The sequence below is a fragment of the Zootoca vivipara genome, chromosome 5 (assembly GCF_963506605.1).
Source record: "Zootoca vivipara chromosome 5, rZooViv1.1, whole genome shotgun sequence".
NCBI lineage: Eukaryota > Metazoa > Chordata > Lepidosauria > Squamata > Lacertidae > Zootoca > Zootoca vivipara.
The window spans coordinates 81,774,995-81,794,693 of NC_083280.1; the positions used below are offsets into that span (position 1 = coordinate 81,774,995).

Sequence of the window (19,699 nt, forward strand, 5' to 3'; positions counted from 1 at the left end):
CTGTCCATGTTCTCTCTCCAATAATATGCCCTCACACAGTCTTCCTTCTTGGACCCTTCCTTATTTCATATCTCCTTCTCTAGCCTTCTGCCTGCCCCAACCCTCACTAGCTTCTTAGCCTCACAGAGTCATTGCAGAGATTAACTGAGGAGGGGTATGGATGATCTACCACTCCTTGGAGAAAAAGGTGGGATATCAATGCAATAAATAAGCTCTTCTGCTTACCTGCTTAAGAAAGCTAGAGGGGCAAACCAGATGGAAATGTCGGTCGCCAACCCGGCACCCTGTGATCACCATGTGGGTCACAAAAAGCCTGGTGAATTTTGAACATTGCTTATAGATGTTATAACTCTGTTGATATGGATACACTCACAATAATTAGAGCCATCAAATCTCTCTAGGCATAATTAGTTGCCAACCAGGGAAATATTACCAATTTACAGAAGTGAAAGAAATCCCCTTACCCCTGCCCCAGTGGTGATTAGTCTCCATAATACCTCACACCTGGTTGTGTAAAAACAAAGGATTGCTTGCATTAGGTAATTTCTTACAAGCAGAAAGTAAGAAGGGCAAGCAGGTTAAGTGACCTAGCCAAGGAGACACGTTGTAGGTTAAAAGGAAAAAGAAGGAAAGGAACTCGATACTTATTGGCTTATCATACATTAGGACTCTATGCTTCTGACCACAATCATTCTTCCAAAAGACATTTATCCTGTTTAAATCCAATGACAAAACTGAAATTGACTCTTTTAGCTTGAAGTGATTCCACACACAACACTGACCCAGGATTTCAAACATGGAAAATTTCAACAAAGAGGCAAGCTCATCCTATGGAATTCAGATCTTGAATTAGACAAAGCCAGAGAACCTTCATTTTAAATCTATCTGTGTCACATTTGGCATTTCTGTTAGGAAACTGTTGTTTCTTTCATCTCATCCTCTGTCTGAATCCCACCTTCAGGGTGTATATGCCCTCCCTCTTTACTGCCAGCATGTCATTCTCAGCATATTAAATTGAGACTTCTTAGGAAATTAACACACAAAACCAAAACACAAAACCCACAGAGACTTAGTCCACCACAAACATAAGATTCTTCTTTCTTTAAGCCACATCCCCAGACACACTCCAAATAACTTAGGAAACAAACAGCTTGAACAAACAGAGCAACCAAATTGTGTTAGTTTTTTTTAAAAAAAGTTTACTTCCACAAATATTACAGAAAACCTATTCAAAACTCTGAAGGGCAAGGAGCAATTACAGAACAATGGCCAAATTGAACACTGCCCCTTCCTGGATTGTCCCACTGCAGACTCCAGGTAGAGCTTTGTACAGTACATTTGAACAAAACCAAAAACACTGCAGATGGAAAGTTAGCATACTGAAGAGGCGGCTAAAATTCTTTTTTCCTGACATGGTTGCAGCATGGTGAACCAGTCAAAGATGCAATACGTTCCGCCTAAAGTGATACAGGTATGATATGATTCTTGTGACTGTACCACAAGACACATCCTTTGTAACACTACCTAATCATATACTGTACATCCAAAACTACTAAATAGTATTTTTTTAACAAAGCTGACAATCACAATGATGATTCAGCGGCACTCTCCTCTCACTGTATTAAAAAAATAAAGTTACTCTGACTCTATCAAGGTTGAAATTTGGCTGATGTCTGAAGTGAGCTGAAGGAAAGAACAGAAATGCTATTTCTGCTATTAAACATCACATTGAGCCTCCTATCCAGGTGGTCTAAGATTAATTTGCTTCAGTATCTGCAAAGGTACTTTCTCCTGCACATTCCTGCCCTGGAGCTGCTCCTCCCACCTCCCCTCTCCCTTTCATCTGCTTGCAGAGAATCGAACAGTGTCTCTCACTGACAAAGCTTTTGTGTGTGTGTGTGTGTGATCTCATCCTGCACTCAGTCCCCTCGCCTGGCCCATGCTTGCCCTTCTGCAAAGAGCAAAGCAACACCAGGAGGAATGAAAAAACGGACCACAGCACACCATTAAATTATTCTGTAAAACATTTAAGTATAGCAGGTTTATTTCCTTCTTTTAGCCCCCGCCCCATCCCAAATAAGTGCCAAAAGGAATATATCAATTTTTGCTGAGACAGATCCTTTGAAAGCAATGTATCACCTTCTGTTGTTTAAATATAGAGGAGGCAGCCAGTGCTCCTCTTCCTTGAGCCTCTAGCACAAGGGTGGCCAATACTGTGTACTCCAGATCTTTTGGACTACATTCCTGACCACTATCCATGCTGTGGTCCACCTGATGAGAGCTGGAGTCCAATAACAACTGGAAGGTACCATGACTCTCCTCTAGCAACCTGAATAAGCATCTCTGGGTGGAAAGAGCAACAGAGGAAACCTACTTTGGGGAGAATGCATGAACTTCATATTGCAACCTTACACAGGAAATACAATAAAATACGAAGGATATGCATGTGACTTTTGCTTTTATTGCCATTATCTCTGAATATGTACTCTCAGCACTGGGCTTTGGCACTGAACATGCAGAGAGCTAAAGTGTAAGTACCAGAAGCCTTGATCTAGTAGCAACATGAAGAATGGGGATTTCCTGAAGGAAGGGCCAATTCAAAGGCATAGTCAATTGGAGGCCAAGGTCTGATGCAAGGAAACTGTTGGAGGGAGGGCAGGAAGACTGATAAGGAAACTGACATCCTTCCAGCTTTTAAAGGAAGTTGGTATACTTGGATATACAGAGGGTCTAGGCAGGCTGACAGGCAGAAACCAAGCAGCAATAATGGATATTGCCTAGGCAAAAATGCATGTCTGACCTGGAGGAATTTGTAGCATTGTGAGAAGGCACCAATGAGCCATAGTGGTAGGGAATGGAGTCATGCCAGGATCCAGAAAGACAATACTGTCCCTATTTCTTCCATTATGCAGTCTAAATGGCTCAATGAAAGAGGGAGGCAGCATAGAGTCAAACGGTGTAGAGGTCTGCAGTGTGGAAGCAAACAAGCTCATGACCTACCTGCTGTGCCGTAACAAGCCAATGCCACTCACTAACAATTGTTTCAGGACCAAATGTCATGTGTATTTAGAAGAAGCTGTGTTTCATTTACCTTCAAGGTGGGAAATGCTGCGTCTGACCTCCTGCCAAGAGAGAGGAGCAAGTCGAGCGTAGAACTTGGGCTCTGCAGTGACTAAGAGGCCGACGTTGAAATGGGAAATCAACAAATGCCTTAAGTGGCCTTTGGCACATACGGTAATAGTCTTTCAGTCTCACTTTGTTCCCCCATCCGCAATATGAAGGGTGATCATAATACAAGTCTACCTTAAATGCACTATATGATGTGCTTCATAGGTGCTGTGTGGGTGCTCCAGCCCCTACAATATTCCCCATGAAGGGGCAGGGCACCCACATTTTTTTGCGCTGGGGCTGTGCACGCTACAGGATTGTTTGTGCCCGGTGTCAGCAAGTGCTCCTGCTGAGCGTGCCCCTGAGGGAGCCCACTGCACCTAGCCTGGCACACTGCCCAGCTTCGGAGAGGGGTAGCCAACTCCAGAGGACCCAATGGGAAGGCCCAGCAATGTGCTTTGAATACTCCAAAACACTAAGCACTATTCTTGTTAATAAAGGAGGAAATGCCAATGCTATATTGATAAAGTAGTAGATCATAGGGCGTAACATGGGCACAACTTTATTATATCCTTATTTCAGGATTGCACTCTAATTTCCGTATACTTGTTCACACCACTTGACTCCTGCCCTTAGCGTTCTTAAAAACAATTCAAATTAACCACAGGGATAACTGGGGATTAGCTAGGCTAAACAAATAAGACTTAAAACCATCACTTCAAAACCCAGGTTAGCAGCACAGATGACCCCAAAAGGAATTATTTCTTTACCAAAATAAGAAAAGCAAAGAGCTCTAAAATGTGAAGACCATTAAGCTAAAATGTGGCAGAATGTCCTCTTCTAAAAAAGATCATAACTACACTAACATGTGTTTTCTCTTTGAAATCTGAGATAAAACACTTTTCAACATGGCACTCATTGGAGTTGATCATACAGGCACTGAAGTCTGTAAATACTTGCAAATGAAAAGCAAACACTGCGATATCGATAACTATCTTGGGGAGAAGGTCAAAATACAGTACCTGGATGGGTTATTTTGGACAGGCATCTGGGGATGCCCCCAAGCATAAAGATTTTTGTCCCAGATGAAAAGGGCAGATTTTGATTAATAGCAAGTAACTTTGATTGCAAGAGCAGCTGACTTCCTAGGATCCTATAAATATCAGAAAAGATACAAAGTAGTTCAGGAGAATCACTTCGGGTGTAGTGTAGTGGCTGAGACCTTAAGCAGAGAATTTGCCAGTTCAAATCTTACCTCTATCCTGAACTTGCTGGGTGGCTGTACCCATCCCATCATCTCCAATACAGGCATAATAATAATAATAATAATAATAATAATAATAATAATAATAATAACCTGCCTTAGAGTTGCAAGGATCATGAATGCAAATTGTTCAAGGATTGCAAATGACTTCTTAAGAACACATTCTACAGTTAAAGCCTGACGACTAAAATTAAAAACGGCAAGTTAAGCAACTACCAAGTCATTAACTTATAGAAAGTTGCAAAATGGAAAGGAATTTGAATGAATGGGCGCACTTTCCCACCAATTCTGTTGAATTAATTTCACTCCAATGAACATTGAGATTAATTCAAATCCAGCTCCGTTATTGTACAAACTCTTGGAAGCCATTTGTTGCCAGTGGTAAATTATTTTTTGTCATGACTGTGACATTTTCCTCATGCCAGTTACTTTTAAAATATTACTCTATTAGAAAAGCTGGATATGATCTATTTAGAAGATAAGGAAGTTGGTCTCCATTGTGCAATGATGTTCTTTGAAGGCCCATCATGCTAAATACAGAGCTATTTGTAACAGTTCACATAACAAGCTCCTTGCGGAGGAAATGCTTTCCCAACTAGCAGCATAGAAGTGGCACAAAATGACAACTCTTAAAAGTGACGGGTTCAAATACAACAATACTTTGGGAAACAAGCAGGGGTGATTAACCACAATCTGAAGTTTCCTTGCTTCTCTAAACCGTAGCTGTGTATCCACAGTTTATACGGGTTTTACCTTTATTTATTTATAAACTTTAGGAAACATCTGGCATCCTGCAAATGTTTTGGTCTACATCACCCATCAGCTCCAGCCAGCTGAAACATCCCAAAACACCTGGAGGACACCAGGTTGTCAAAGGCTGTTCTAAATAACAGCTAATAGTAGCTGCTATTTTTCTGGGTCCAGAAATAATGCCAAATTTCTATCAGAAGTCTAATCTGCTCCCCGTGATCATGTTGGAAGGGGTGAGTGCATGAACCCAAGGCCCGTTCTTATAATGTTGAACTGTAATTTAGCATTGTGCCCAAACTCAGTCATTTCATTACTATTAACCAGCAAACATGCATTTGGAAAACATGTTTGCCATCAAAACTTGTGGTTCTGTCCCGAAATTAGAATCATAGAACTTTACAGTTGGAAAGGATCCAAGGACCATCTAGTCCAAGCATAGACAACCTTGGCTCTCCAGATGTTTTGGAACTACAACTCTCATGATCCCTAGCAAACAGGGCCAGTGGTTATGGATCATGGGAGTTGTAGTTCCAAAACATCTGGAGAGCCTATGCCGGATCTAGTCCAACCCCCCTGCAATGAAGCATCACAGCTAACAAAGCATGTGATGTGTTTGTAAGCAAGCCATTTTTAACTCTCCAAATGTGCAATCTCTTTCTATGCTACGGGAAGCGGGAGACTTTGGAAGTAACTTATAAGGGGGTATTTTAAAGGTCCGACAGCCTATATTCCCATGCTTTACTTTCCTGCCTGTATGGGGATTGTAAATTTCTGCTGGGGCTCTCTTACCAAATAGAACTTGCCCTCAAACCTGTATCTAGGCATCCAGGGAATTCTCCTTTTATTCTTTCACCCAATTTTACTAAGATGTCAACATATGTATCAGAGACTCCTTATCTTAGAAGTGTAGAGTTGGAAGGGATCCCCAAGGGTCATCTAGCCCAACCCCTGCTAAGTAGGAATCACAGGCATAGAATAACAGAATGGAATGGGAGAGTTGGTTATTATGTATAAAGTTGCTCTAAGAATTATGTGCAGAACACTTAATATAATGAAGTTCTTAGAACCAAAACATATTAAGAAACAGCACAAAGTCCAGAGGGAACCATACATACACCTGAAAGCTTAACTGACATTCCTCACTACCACAACAGTCACACACATTGCTGAAGTTTTTCCATTTTTATTTGTCTCTCCAGTCACAATGAAACCTGTTCCTTAAATGCCACAGATATTGCCACCTTCCCACACATAAACATCACATATTTGAGACACTCATCTGCAAAAACTGATATGCAACTTTCACAACACATGCATGTTAACTGCAATAGGTTTAATTGTGCATCATGTTCCCCATTCCATTTGTATTGTTGTGCAATACAAAGTAGCATTGTTGCAAATCATTTCAATACAGTCAAACCTCGGTTTACGTCTACCTCTGTTTGCGACCGCTTCGGCGAGTGACCGCCGTGGACCCGGAAGTGTTTACATCTGGGTTCCACAGCGTTGGATGCGCAGACACGATCTGCACAGCTTGCGCCTGCGCAGAAGCGATCTGCACAGCGTGTGCGTGTGCAGAAGCGCTCTATTGGTGCTTCGCGCACGCGCAGAAGCGTGCCTTCGGGAAGCGACTGCTTCGGCGAGCGACTGCCTCTGCGGAACGGATCACGGTTGCAAACTGAGGTACCACTGTAGTTGGCTTAACTGATAATCATATCATGTATCCACTTGTAGCAGCTTTTTTCATGGTTTGGATGATAATGTTTGGAGCAGGAAATCATATTTGCAACATCGCTCCTCTTCAGCTTTATGAGTGAATGCAGTCAAAGAACTGCCAAAAATGTCTTTCTGTCCAGTACACACATGCACACTCAGATAGCACTTCTCTGCAGCTGGTGTGGCAAATACAGAATACAGAAAGGGAATGAATGTCAGGGATCCTGTTTCAGTACTTCATACTAGTAATGCTAAACTATATGGCAGAAGCCTATCCATTTCCTACAGCAGAGCAAAGTGTGTCAAGATTCTCTCTGTCAACAGGCAACTGCTAGAAAGAAAAATGGATTTTCTTACCAGCTGATTTTGGCGTGAACTTGTCTCTGTTGGCTGCACAAACGGCCAGCAGCCTGTATCCAAGGTCCAAGTCAAAGCCTTGCTGTGCTGCTACTCTGCTAACAACCTGGGAAGAAAGAAGAGGGGGAATCATTCACTGAGAGTTACTGCACAGCTGTAGCAAGCTAGCCAATGTGTCTGCAGCATCACCCGCAATATAAAGAACAGTACCAAGGAGGTTTGTTTCTCTGTCTTTTTTAAAAAGCCACTGTGGTTTTCATAGCACTTTTATGATGCAAGATGTGCATTCATTTCTTTCTCATTTATCCACATTGCAACAACCCTGTAAAACAGGCCACTACAATTCCTATTTACATTCTGCAGGACTGAAGTGGAGTGTGAGAGAGCTGGCACAAGTGGCACAGCGTCATCCAGATTGCCCAGGAATGAACACGGACTAAAACTTGGGTCCACTGGAACACACCATCTCCCACAACTTTACCAGCAGAGCATACATTGAATGTGAGGGCCATCATCTTGACTTTTTGCCATGAGAGAAAAACACTTTAAACATAAAAATAAACTACCAAGATTTAAATGTAAGCAAGTTCTTAAAGGGAATTTTAATGGAGACAGCTGTTTCATGTTTCACTGAATTTGAGACTTGGCCTGAGATCTTAACTACCAGGCTGCACCTTAACTACCAGAATTGACCTGCTTATATATACACATTTGTCTCATCATTATCAGGATGGGAAGGAAGCTGAGGGGAAGACACAGCAGATTCAGGAAGATCTTAGGTACAGGTAAGCTTGGCATTATGTCAGGTCACATGCTACTTTCTATCCAGGGAGAAGAATGGGCCTCTGGTGCTGCAGAGAGATATGCTTGTACAGGGTGAGACCTTTAAAAGAGGCCCCATGGATACAGAGTACACATGTTCTACGGGGCCTCTTTTAAAAGACTCACCCTGTACAAGCAGGGACTATTATTCACATGGCATTGGACCCTATAAAAACTATCAAATGTGCTCTTCAGAAACTCAGTTATTGTATTTAGAACAAAACATGCCAATGCAGCACAATGAAAATAAGGGAAACACATTTGATTTATTTTAACCACTTATCAAAATAATGGCTTTAAAATGAAGACTACAGCTTTTATGTGACCTTTGGCCATGTCCTCCAACTCACAGCTGTGATCAGATCAGCAGAACCTCCAGAATCTAAAAGTAGCCTCAGTTCATACACACTATATCATATGTGTATTATTTCTGAGTTGCCCCAACATTCCTTTAAAACAGAAGTTAAAGATGAACAGTAAGACATGTAGTGGCATTATTTTTCTTTTCTTTTATACCAACCTTTATTTCCAGCTACACCCTATTCAAAAGAGCTTACAAATCAAGAAATAAATTGTTTTTGTCACCTCTGCTTCAATACGCAAGACCTTTGATGAATTAAAGAGGGCACTCATTAGTGTGCAATTATCTGTGTCCAACACTAGCTTGCTATAAAACAATGATAGAGAAGAGAATGGGAAACCAAGATATGTGATAACCTATAAATGGTAATGAAATTTTCCTATTCTATGTTAACTAGTCAGCACAATTGCATGACTCTTATTAATCTGAACTGCCCTCCAATACCCATTTTTCCTAATTAACAATAAAGATTCACAACAACACTGAGATTGATGGATGGCAAGTTCATTGCTGTTGCAATTTGAAAACTAAATGCTAAACATCTGCAGGGGAAGCTGATGTATAGAAATAGTTCCACTTTTGAATTAATACTCCCCCCCCCACTTAGACTGCATCTACTGCTATAACATGCATACTTTCTGTGTCAGATTTGGTTTATCAATATATAAGGTGCCACAAAACTCTTGGTTAATAACATCTGATTTAGTTTTCATGTTCATATTCTCTTAGTGGAAGCAGTGTTTTCTTCTTAGTTTCAACCTAACCTCTGTCTTCCTGGATAAAAACAGTTGAGAAAACATCACTTTTTCAAGTGCTGCATTCTTGATACCATCATTCTTAACTTACATGGCAAGCAAACTAGAGGAGAAAGAGCATTGGTTGAATTTCAATGTGAGTTGCATGGCATTACAGAAGTGACATATTTAACCTTGTCTATAAATCAGCGCTGCAAATTACTCAACAAAAGTTACTATGGTAGCTCACAAGTCCTACTGTCCAGTCTGCTTATATATAATTATTAGGTCACCTGGGGTCTAACAGAACCAACATTCGCAAAGCTTGCTATTTTGCCTGGTTACCCAAAGTCAATTCTTAATTTTTAATAGCAAGTGGCTATGTATAAGTCTGCTATAAATTCAGGTAACAGGTAGTATCACCATCAGTTTGCTTAAAAGATTTATATGTCAACCTTTAGATGTGCTTCTGGAATATTTTACAAAAAAGGATAAAATACAAAAAATATAAATGAACTATGCTAAAACAACATTAAAAAGCCAGAGGAGGGGGTGCTTTGCCCAGCACCAAAAGGCAGAATAGGCAAACTTCTCTGGGGCCCGCTCTGGAGACAGATGCACAACCAAGGACAACTTCTATACGTAGGCAAGTTGATGGTGAAGCAAAGCTTCCTTCAGGTAAAAAGGTGGGGTATAAATATGATGATGATGATGATGATGATACCAGTCTATAAAAAGGTGTTAAAGGTAGACACTAGCACTATAAATTGCACTCAGAAGCAGACTAGTAGCCAGTGAAGTTCTTTATGCAGTGTTGTAATACAGTAGGTTCAAAATGATCACTTGCAAGTGGAAAAATACGATAGCATCTGCTTTCTGAATTGAATGCAGCTTCCAAATAGTCTTCCAAGGCAGCCCCATGGGCAGCCCATTATAGTAGTCAATCTGAGATAATTCTAGGGCATGGATAACTGTGGTCAGGTTGTCATGACGATCAACCCAACACAACGCATTATGATGTCACAATGTAGTAGTGGCCATAACATAATACATTCCAGCCACCATCCCTTCCTTCTCGGTACATGCTTTCTCACCTTCTCCAACCAACAAAGCTAGAAGCAGTGCCTACTCCCCTCTCCTACATCCCCAGTAAGTATGTGTATTTATATTATTTTAAATTTTCCCCTCAAAGGGAGACCCACTTTTTGACTGTCTACTCTTATTAATCTAGAAACTTTTTTAGGCTGAGGAGTGAATTGTTTCATTTTTCTGTCAGTTTTATAGCATGCAGAATAAAAAAGTATTCATGCTTCGAAACAGCAGAGTTTGCCAAGATTCTTGAAGCACTGTGTTGTGTTCACAGGCTAGCAAAAATAAAAACAGTCTGGACTCTAATAAACCAAAGATAAAAACCATTTCTTTCAAAGGGGGCAATAATCCCTTTGAATGTAAGAACAGCTGTGCTGGATCATAGTGAGAAGCAGGATGCTGTGCAAGATGGATCAGCCAAAAATTAATCTTACCCAGCATCCTGCTTCTCCCCATGGTACCCAGTGAATACTGAAGCCCACAAGCAAGGTCTGAAGCCAACAGTGCTTTTCTGTTGTTTGCCTCCTTCAGAATATTCCTCTGAACCTGGAGAATGAAAGATATATGTCACTGGAGTGCTACATGGAATCTCCAGGTTCAGGGGCAGTCTACCTCTTAATATGTCAAAGTTTGGGAGACTCACAAGAGAAAAGGGTTTAATAAAACTCCCCCTCTCCCCAAGCAGCCCTCAAGTTTCAACGTAATTCTCTCTTTTCCACACGTCTCATTATCAACACACGTATATACTGGCATAAGTGATATTCAGTGACAGCCCTACTCAAAGTAGACCCATCAAACTTAATTTCAACGGGTTTACTCTGAGTAGTTTAATACAACCCAGAGAGTATAGGATTGCTAGCCTCCTTGGCCACAAATGATTTCCCATGTAGTTCGATGGAAGCCTCCAGAATTCTCTCTCTTCTCCCAGCTCCCCAAACATGTATTTCTCTCCCACTGCTGACTGGGGGGAAAAAGTCCACTTTTTCTCACAACCCACCTTAGCAAATGGAGAAAAGATGTGCTGTTGAGTCATTCTGCTCAAAGGAAACCTGTAGCTACTGTCAACTGCCTTGTGGTCAAAAAATGAAATAAAAATGGCTCTCACACTCACAAACTTGCTGAGAAAAAAACAACCAGGGCAAAAGGACATTTAAACATATGGGTTCCAGGTGATTGAATTATTGGTTGAAAAACATTAGGGGGTGCAGAAAATTAAATGGCAGCCCCCTCTAGCCTCCACCAGCCCCTGCTACAGGCCTAGCTGCATCATGGATTCTTCCCATGTGACCTAGAAACACTGATGTCACAAGACAAGTGCATGGAAGACAAGACATGGCAGAGCAGCAGCTGCCTCCTTCCCTTGGTCCACCTCTCTAAGTGTTGTCTATGCTAACTGGCAGTGGCTCTCCAGGGTGACAGACAGGTGCCTTTCCAGCCTTACCTGGAAATAGGTTTGAACCGTATGCAAGGTATGTACTCTGCCAGTGAGCTACAGCCCTTCTGTCTTCTAAAGTTAATTAAATGCACCAGCTTTGCAACCACGACGCTACATTCTAACTCAATTAAACTAGTGGGAAAGTTGGCAGCAGTTGCTGAACGAATGCTCCATTTGCTGCTTTATGAGATCAGAACCCTTAAAGTGCACTTATAAAATAGTCTGCTCTCATTATTCTACACTTAGAAGAGAGGCGGCCTTAAAAATTAAGGCTGGGAGAGACAACTGGCAGCTCAGGAGCCAAGTCTGGCCCCTAGCACGGTCCCTGAACCCAAAACCCTGTTCCTTATGATGCATCTTGGCCGCTTCCTTCCAAGCCAAGGTAAAGCCAAGGGGCTTTTTAATCTTCTCCCCCAGTGCGGACAGCAACAGATGTTCTGGCAAACTTGTCTCTTTATTATCCATCTCACCTGCTGGCTCCGGTGCTAGATGATCAGGCAAATGAGAGCAGCTGCAGAGAGGGTTAATGGGACCTTTGCCCTTGGATGGGAGATTCAGTGGCCAAAACCAATGCTGTTGGTCCTTGCTTGATCCAAATATGGAACCTGTTAAACATTAGTTGCCAACTAAGGCAGCGTTTCTCAAACTTGGATCTCTAGCTGGACTACAACTCCCATCATTCCTAGCTAGCACAACCAGTGGTCAGGGATGATGAGAGTTGTAGTCCAACAACAGCTGGAGACCCAAGTTTGAGAAACACAGAACTAAGATTAAAAACTCAACATATATCATATAAATTTATTTTTCACAAAAGGGTGAAATAATTATAAGTTGAGAGGTCCAAGTTGAGAATCTACTATGGACAGCCAGAATGTGAAAAAGAAAAGGGCAATGGGAGTAGCATGATAAGGGAAGCTGAAGAGAGGTTTTCAGGGCTGAAAAGGGAAGGGGGAAGGATGAGCAGGCTCTGCAAGCTGAAATTCCAACTCCATTCCCAGAAAGCTCAGAATTCAATTTCTCCCTACTGCTGATCCCATCATATAATGAAAGAATAGCTTGCAAATGAAGATGGAAGAAGTGGGTCTGGTGCAAGCTGACAACAGGAAACTACACAAAGCAAATCAGCCCACCATTTTTTCTGCAGAAAAAAAACTGTTTTTCCACACTGCAGCCTGCAAGGGTTCCTTTTATATTTTCAAATAGAAAACTGATCACTTGGCTGCAGCTTTCTCTGGTTCCCTCATCACATCACCATACTGCTAGGAAAATGTCTCTTAACCTAACTCTCCTGCTAATCAAGAGTTTAATAACTGCTAATTACAAAACTCTCAGTGAATCTCATAACTGGTAGAAAGAGGCAAGTGCATACCCCCCCTGCTGGTATCAGAACGAATTTTTCCTCATTCAATTTTGCTAGCTTTTCAGTTACTGAAAAAAAATGGCAACCGGCTGCTAACTCATAGTGTTCTGTTTTAAGGCACTTGAGTGTGCTTGAAATTATCTGAATATTTATTGTCTTCTCACGTTTCTACAATATCTCAAAGCAACATGCAATCCAATTAAACACATGTAAAAAGGACAAAAACACATGTAAAAAGAAAACTAAAAATACCAGCACTAAACCAGAATAAATGAAAGGTGGCAACAGAAATATTTGCAATTGAAGTTCTGCAGGCTGGATGGTAATTTCAGTTTTCCTTTCGGCAACAAATGAAAATTTAAATGTTGAACAAGAAATAAATCAGAAACTTTTACCTAATAATAACTTGAGGTATAATCATTAAATAACCCAATGTAGAAAAAACACTCTAGACCAGTGGTTCCCAACAGGTGGCCCGCGGACCCCCAGGGGTCCGCGAGCTATGCCAGAGGGGTCCGCAAGATGCTATTAGAATAAAAAATATATTAAATATATTTCGTATGGTAACAGATTTTTTGTTGTGGCCGCTTCCTGCATGAGCAGAGTCTAGCGCAAAACTAGAATTAGATAGAGGCAGTAGTTCTGCTGTATGCCGTTAGGTGGCGCCTTACAAACACTACTGTTTTGCAAAGAGGCAGCGTGCGCATTCTACTAACGCTCACCTCCCCAAGATGCTTTGCGCGCGTCGGCTTCATTTGTGCGCTACTGCGCAGGTACCCTGTCTTCTCCATTCCCCTCCCTCCTCCCTGGCGCACGCTGCCTCTTTGCAAAACAGTAGTGTTTGTAAACAAAGCGTTGTTTTTCGCGGAAGCTACAGTTCGTGTAGTTAAAAATGGACCGTTGGTTAAAAAGTGGTTCATCTCATTAAGAACTGAAAATTAAAACTAACTGTATACTGATGGAGTACTCTGTTGTAACTGTAAAAACGTATAAATATAAAATATAAAAAGACTTAATTCAGCTCTCACTTTTTAATTTTAGGATTAGGAATTAATGGGGGTCCTTGTCACAATAGCGGCTCGATGAGGGGTCCTCGAGAAAATTTTGTTGGGAACCCCTGCTCTAGACTACAGCATTGAACACATAACAAAGATTTAAGTAGATAAGGGAATTATGTTACATACATTCCATTTTGAATAAGGTTTCTAAAGAGAAGTCCTAGATATGGTTCCTTAGAGTCAGAGTTTTCTAAAATATCCTTGCCCCAATATTCAGAGGCAAATGTGGTCATTCATTTAAAAAAAACCCAAAAGAACTGTTAACAATGTGTCTTTAGCTATAAGACACAGTTAAGTTTTTGTTTTGTTTTGCTTTTTGTTTCCATATTTTGTTACAAAAAGGATATGTTTTAAAAAAATGCTTTTATGCCTATAAATGGTATTAGTAATACTCAAGAGCCAGGGATAAAAGGAGGTGAGCAGGGACGTTGCAATGGGGGTGGGTGGGAGCGGTCCGCGCCGAGTTCCACTCTGGGTGGGAGCGCCAAGTGGCACCCTCCCCGCCGCACCAAGTGGGCTTTCTACCTGGAGTTTGTAGCTGAGGCACGCGGATTGGAGTCCCCAGGGGGAGGGCGACAGCGATACCCCGTGTGGCGAATTTGAAAACTGTTATGTTATGTTTTTGTTTCACAACCAACCTATTGAAGGGTTAACCCAGACTCCTGGTTAACTGGCAGCAACATTCCATGGGAGGCGTGGCCTGCATGGGGTTTAAATGGAAAGGGGAACTGTTATGTCAGTTGGCGGTTGAGGGTTTTTCTGTGTGGGAGCTTGGGTGGTTGTGGAGAAGGTAGAATTTAGAGTAGATGAAGTAGTGGATAGGTATTCTGTTATTTGATTACCAAGAACGTTATCTGTGAAATTAAGTTTGTATCAATGTTACCAGAAAGCAACCATTAAGATTCAAGCCAATAAATATCCATCTTTAAAGTGTCACATTAGTAATCGTCTATTTCATTTTCCAGCTAAGGTACCCAGGAACCCAGGTGGTGGGGAACTCTTTTAAACTGTCAAAACTGCCTTTTAGAGGAGAAAGGTTAGTTTGTGGCTGAGAGTGCACCAAGAAAGGGGGGGGGGCTAAAGGAGGAGACAGGTTCTGAGTGATAATAAAGTTACCTCAGGAAGGAGGCTGGCTTTACAGTAAGGGAGTTTCTAGTGAAGGGAAACCCTTATCTGAGTGCACATAGGAACAGTCCTACTTATAGCTCCAAGTCTATATAGGTACCTGGTCACGTTTAGGCTGGAAGAGGACTCTCTTTTATTTTTGAAAACCCACAAGTGCAGAGGGTTTAAAGAAAGGCTAGAGGGATAAGTGGGCGGTTTGATTTACCTCAGAAATCCCTGCTAGTGCTTTTAATAATTGAGAGGTCAGAGTTATAAGACGGAAAGTGAGAGGGACTTTCGTCGCACCCCGCTACGTAACATGCATGCGCAGCCGGATGCTGCGCATGCGTCGTTACTTGGTGGGGTATCACCGCCCCCCCGCGCCTCCAAAGCTGTGCGCCTCCAGCTACAAACTCCAGGTAGAAAGCCCACTCAGCATGGAGGGTGTGCCATGCTGAGTGGGCTTTCTACCTGGAGTTTGTAGCTGGAGGCATGCGGCTTTGGAGGCGCGGGGGAGCAGTGGTACCCCGCCACGTAACAACACATGCGTCATTATGTAGCGACACCGTGCCCTCCCGGGTGCATGGCAATTTGCCGCCCCAGGTGTCGCAGCGCCTCACTACGCCCCTGGAGGTGAGGCTTGAGAATCCAGGTTGCTTCTACACTAAAACCTTTTCCTTTGCACATCATGCCCTTTTTGCTTCTGCTTTGTTCGCAGAGCAGCTGGGGAATTAGTGATTAATTGTTCTTTAATGAGTCAGCTGCTGTTGGTGGGGGTGTGCCTTACTAGTTTCCATTTATATTTATTTTTCTTTGAAACCAAACTAGCATTAACAGCAATAACACCAACAATATTATTTCATTTATGAATCACTTCTCACGAGGTATCCCAAAGTGATTTACAATATAATTAAAACATGCATAAAACTGTAACACACACACACACACACACACACACACACACACACACACACAATAATGCAAGAATGTCAGGAACTAAAGCCAACAGTCCATCCTGTACCTCTTGCAAGGAAAGGACGTTGATGAATTAAGGGGCAATTACGGGGCAATCCCCAAGTTACAATGAACAGGAAGAAATAACAGAAGTGGAAGCTACAAAAAGAAAATGTTCAATTAAAGGCTCAGCGGGCCTTCTAGCACTCTGCCTCTTCCCACTAGACGGGCTAGTGCTTAAATAGTGATTTATTTTATATTTTATTTTATTTATTTTTTAAACAGAGCTGAAAAACCATGGGTAAACAACACATCAAACACTGAAATGGAGTGATTTGGCAACAGCAGCTTACAGGGCCAGAACAAATTTAGCTTCAGCAGTAAAGATGTGTAATGTACACACCATTTTTGTGTGGCGATATTACAGTTGGGTGTGAGAGAATAGTGGCTTTCCTGTGGCCACCCAGTGAGTCTGTGGGTATAGTAGCTTTGAACTGGAGACTTCCTGGCTCACACCACACATTCTCAGTCACCTTCTTCTTCTTTGGTGATCACTCATAGCCGAGTAAGATTGTCTTCCATAAACACGGTTTAACAATGGGTCCATAAGTGACTGTGGAGGCCAATTCTGGATCCACACGTCCTTCCACAGTGGGGACATTAGTTTCCAGGTGGCGGAAGTTGATCATCCTGTGGCTTTGCCAAGTGTGCCTTCCTCTTAACACGTTTCTCCCTTGCGTCCTGAGTTTGAGTGTCTTCAAAGCCCATGACACCTTTGCTAAAGGCTGTTCTCCACTTGGAGCACCAACAGGCCAGTGTTTCCCAGTTGTCAGTGTTTATACTACATTTTTTTTTAGATTTGCCTTGAGTATCTAGTATTTAATATAATGGCACTGTCCCAAACACAGCTGGAAAGGGGAGAGGGGAGACATAGGTGGAAGGCAGAGCTAAGGTATGCATGGTCTAAGACAGGATTGTAAATAGCCATTCAACAAGTCCTCTGAGCCAAGTCAGAAGCCCAAGCAATGAAGATCAGAAACTTCACAAAAGCAATTTCCTTTCATTTCTTTTAGGCCATACCATATGAATAACACAGATATATATATATATATATATATATATATATATATATATATATATATATATATAAGCAATGGGCTAGCAAACTTTTTCATGGGCTAGTAGCTTTTCTTGACTGATTTGCCCAAGCTAGTCAAAATCCCCGAGTTTAGTCCTAAAGCCCTGAGGATGAACAAATCCACCTCTCAAATCCAACGTCCTCTAACCTTTAATGATCTCTTACCCCACAACTTATAGGATGAGAAAACCCAGGTGCTCTGTTAGAAAAGGGATGGAGAGGTAAAGGAAGAGGAATAGGAAGGTAATGAATCAGTGTATTTAGCTGCACAGCCTCCTCCTCCTCCTCCCCCCCCCCAACCAGCCATTCTTAGGGATGCAGGCAGCAATTTAAAATGCCAGTGGAAAAATAATTCTGCTGCACTAGAGTTGACATACCGTCAAACAACCCATCAGACTCTGTTCAAAGGGCCTCTGGAACGCTCTCGGATCGCCACACCAATCCAGGAGTTCTGTAGCTGCATTGTGGAAGTTGGCAGGATTCTGTAAGTGCTGGGAGAGAAGGGAAATTAAATATAATTAGGTAAATAGATGCTCTCCAACTAAATGTGTTTTAGATTAGGTATTTTATAGGTACAGCTGGCACAGGTTATATACACAGTATCTAATTTTCTCCCTCACGAATATGTACCAAAATCTGTATCCAATCCTGGCACATAATGTCCAACTGTAGTTATTTGACCTGGCAGAATGCCACCATCTTTGCTTTGGCAACTGGACCCAATAGTGTTGCTAATAGACACATAGCCTCAAAGTTCTGAAAATTACAATATTTGTCTGCATATTCTCACTAGAATCCTGGCAATCTTTTCAGACTATGTCTAAAATCAGAGACATAGGCTATGCTTACCAATTACTCCTTCGTCTATATATAAAGAGAATGAGTTCACGTCCATCTGCTATCTTTCCTCTTCCTTCTTGGTTACAACATTGATATGCAAAATATGCTAACAGTACAAAGCTGCAGCATACAAATTGGCCTCACTCTCTCATAAGCCATATATATCCATTGTGGTCTTTCACAGTACTGAGCCCCCCCCCCCCTTTAACCAGTAGTCTACGCATTTCTTAGCCAGTGAGATCTGGCTTCAAATCCCTCTTCAGGCATGAAGTTTACTGGGTCCGCCTCCCAGGCTAACTTACCTACCCATGCTAGGATGATGAAAGGTGGTGCGAGCCCTCCTGAGCTACTTGAAGGAAGGGCGAGGTACGATAGTAATAAAGTAGGGGAAATAATAAATGGAGGGAAACTACTGCATCTAAGTATTTCAGTGACGATGACATAAGTGAACATATTGAAGATTACAGAAGAAAGATCACACTGCTTCTCCACCCTAGCAAAAAAAAGAATTTATCTCCTATTATGCCTAGGAGGAAGAAGTGAATTTGTGCCTCATGGACACCTGCTGAGTTAATGCATTCTTCACTATCTCATTCTCTGTGGGACTGACCAAATCACAGCCATGTTCTACGGAGTTCAGTTTCTGCCCTTTTACATCAAAGTACTCTAACCATGAAAATTATTAAGAAATTTAGAAGATGGAAAGGATTTTGCCCTTAAATCTCTACATAATTTGCTTTCAAACCCCTTGTTTATATATTCCATCTCTTTCCCTATCTTAAGTAATTTCTACAAGGACTTGGTATTCACTTCAGTAACTAAAGTTCTATATATTCCTTTGGTGCTTATACAGTAAATGTAAATTTAATAATATGTACCACAACAGAGGACTATACTGCATGTATATCGTACAATACATAAGGACCTATCAACAAGGTAACTTCAACTGGGAAGGTGGGAGTGGCAGTTCTGTGGGCTTCTTAACAGTTCATTGTCAGTACACTCACTTAACAATGATTCAGAACAATTCTTTGACATAGTGAACAATTCTTTGACAACTATGACATAGTGAAGGCAAGAGGTGGGCACTGAATGATGGCCTTGCACAGGGCATCGCTGAAATCTGAAAGACCAAAGTCTGTCCCGATTATTATGCTTATTGGTGTTCTATTTTAGCAGGAGCATTTGCCTCCCTTCAAGGCGATGCAACTTGCCCCATGAATATAAACAGGGACTGTCGGTGCCAGTACCCAAATATTTCAGTATAGATGTTGAAAAGGGATCTGTTGATTGAATCAGCTTAAACTCAGTGCTTTCCCACAGTAAATCCATAATGTAGACTCTCCCCCCCCCCATTTCAATTTAGCTGCAATTTCTATGCTGAGCATGTGAAGCCTATTCGGTACTGTATTAAGGCTTGTCTGAACTATGTGGGGTTCTGTGTGTAGAGAATACCCGGTGCTTGGTAATCTGCTGAGCACTTCCCAGGCAACATTACCCTAGCAAGAGCTTATACTGTTTAGGAGTTTTGTGTTAGGAGCGAGTGTTATGGTTCTGGGCATTCAAACCCCTATACTGAATTGCTGAAATTGCACTTTGCATTTCTATG

General features: G+C 41.7%; 1 protein-coding gene across 5 annotated transcripts in view; it reads right to left on the reverse strand.

Annotated features, from left to right (window-relative positions):
- ZMIZ1 (zinc finger MIZ-type containing 1) overlaps window positions 1–19,441 on the reverse strand; it is a 126,341-nt gene extending 106,900 nt beyond the window's left edge. For 3 of the 5 annotated variants that reach the window (XM_060275009.1, XM_060275007.1, XM_060275006.1), the window contains exons 1-2: window positions 17,628–19,439; window positions 7,196–7,301 (exon numbers count right to left, since the gene is read on the reverse strand). In XM_060275009.1, the coding sequence (XP_060130992.1) occupies window positions 7,196–7,301; window positions 17,628–17,642 (121 nt within the window). In that variant the 5' untranslated portion in view covers window positions 17,643–19,439. Of the gene's footprint in view, window positions 1–7,195; window positions 7,302–17,627 lie in introns of all 5 variants that reach the window. The other 2 variants (XM_060275010.1, XM_060275008.1) reach the window with 2 other exon arrangements.
- Window positions 19,442–19,699: the final 258 nt, after the last annotated feature.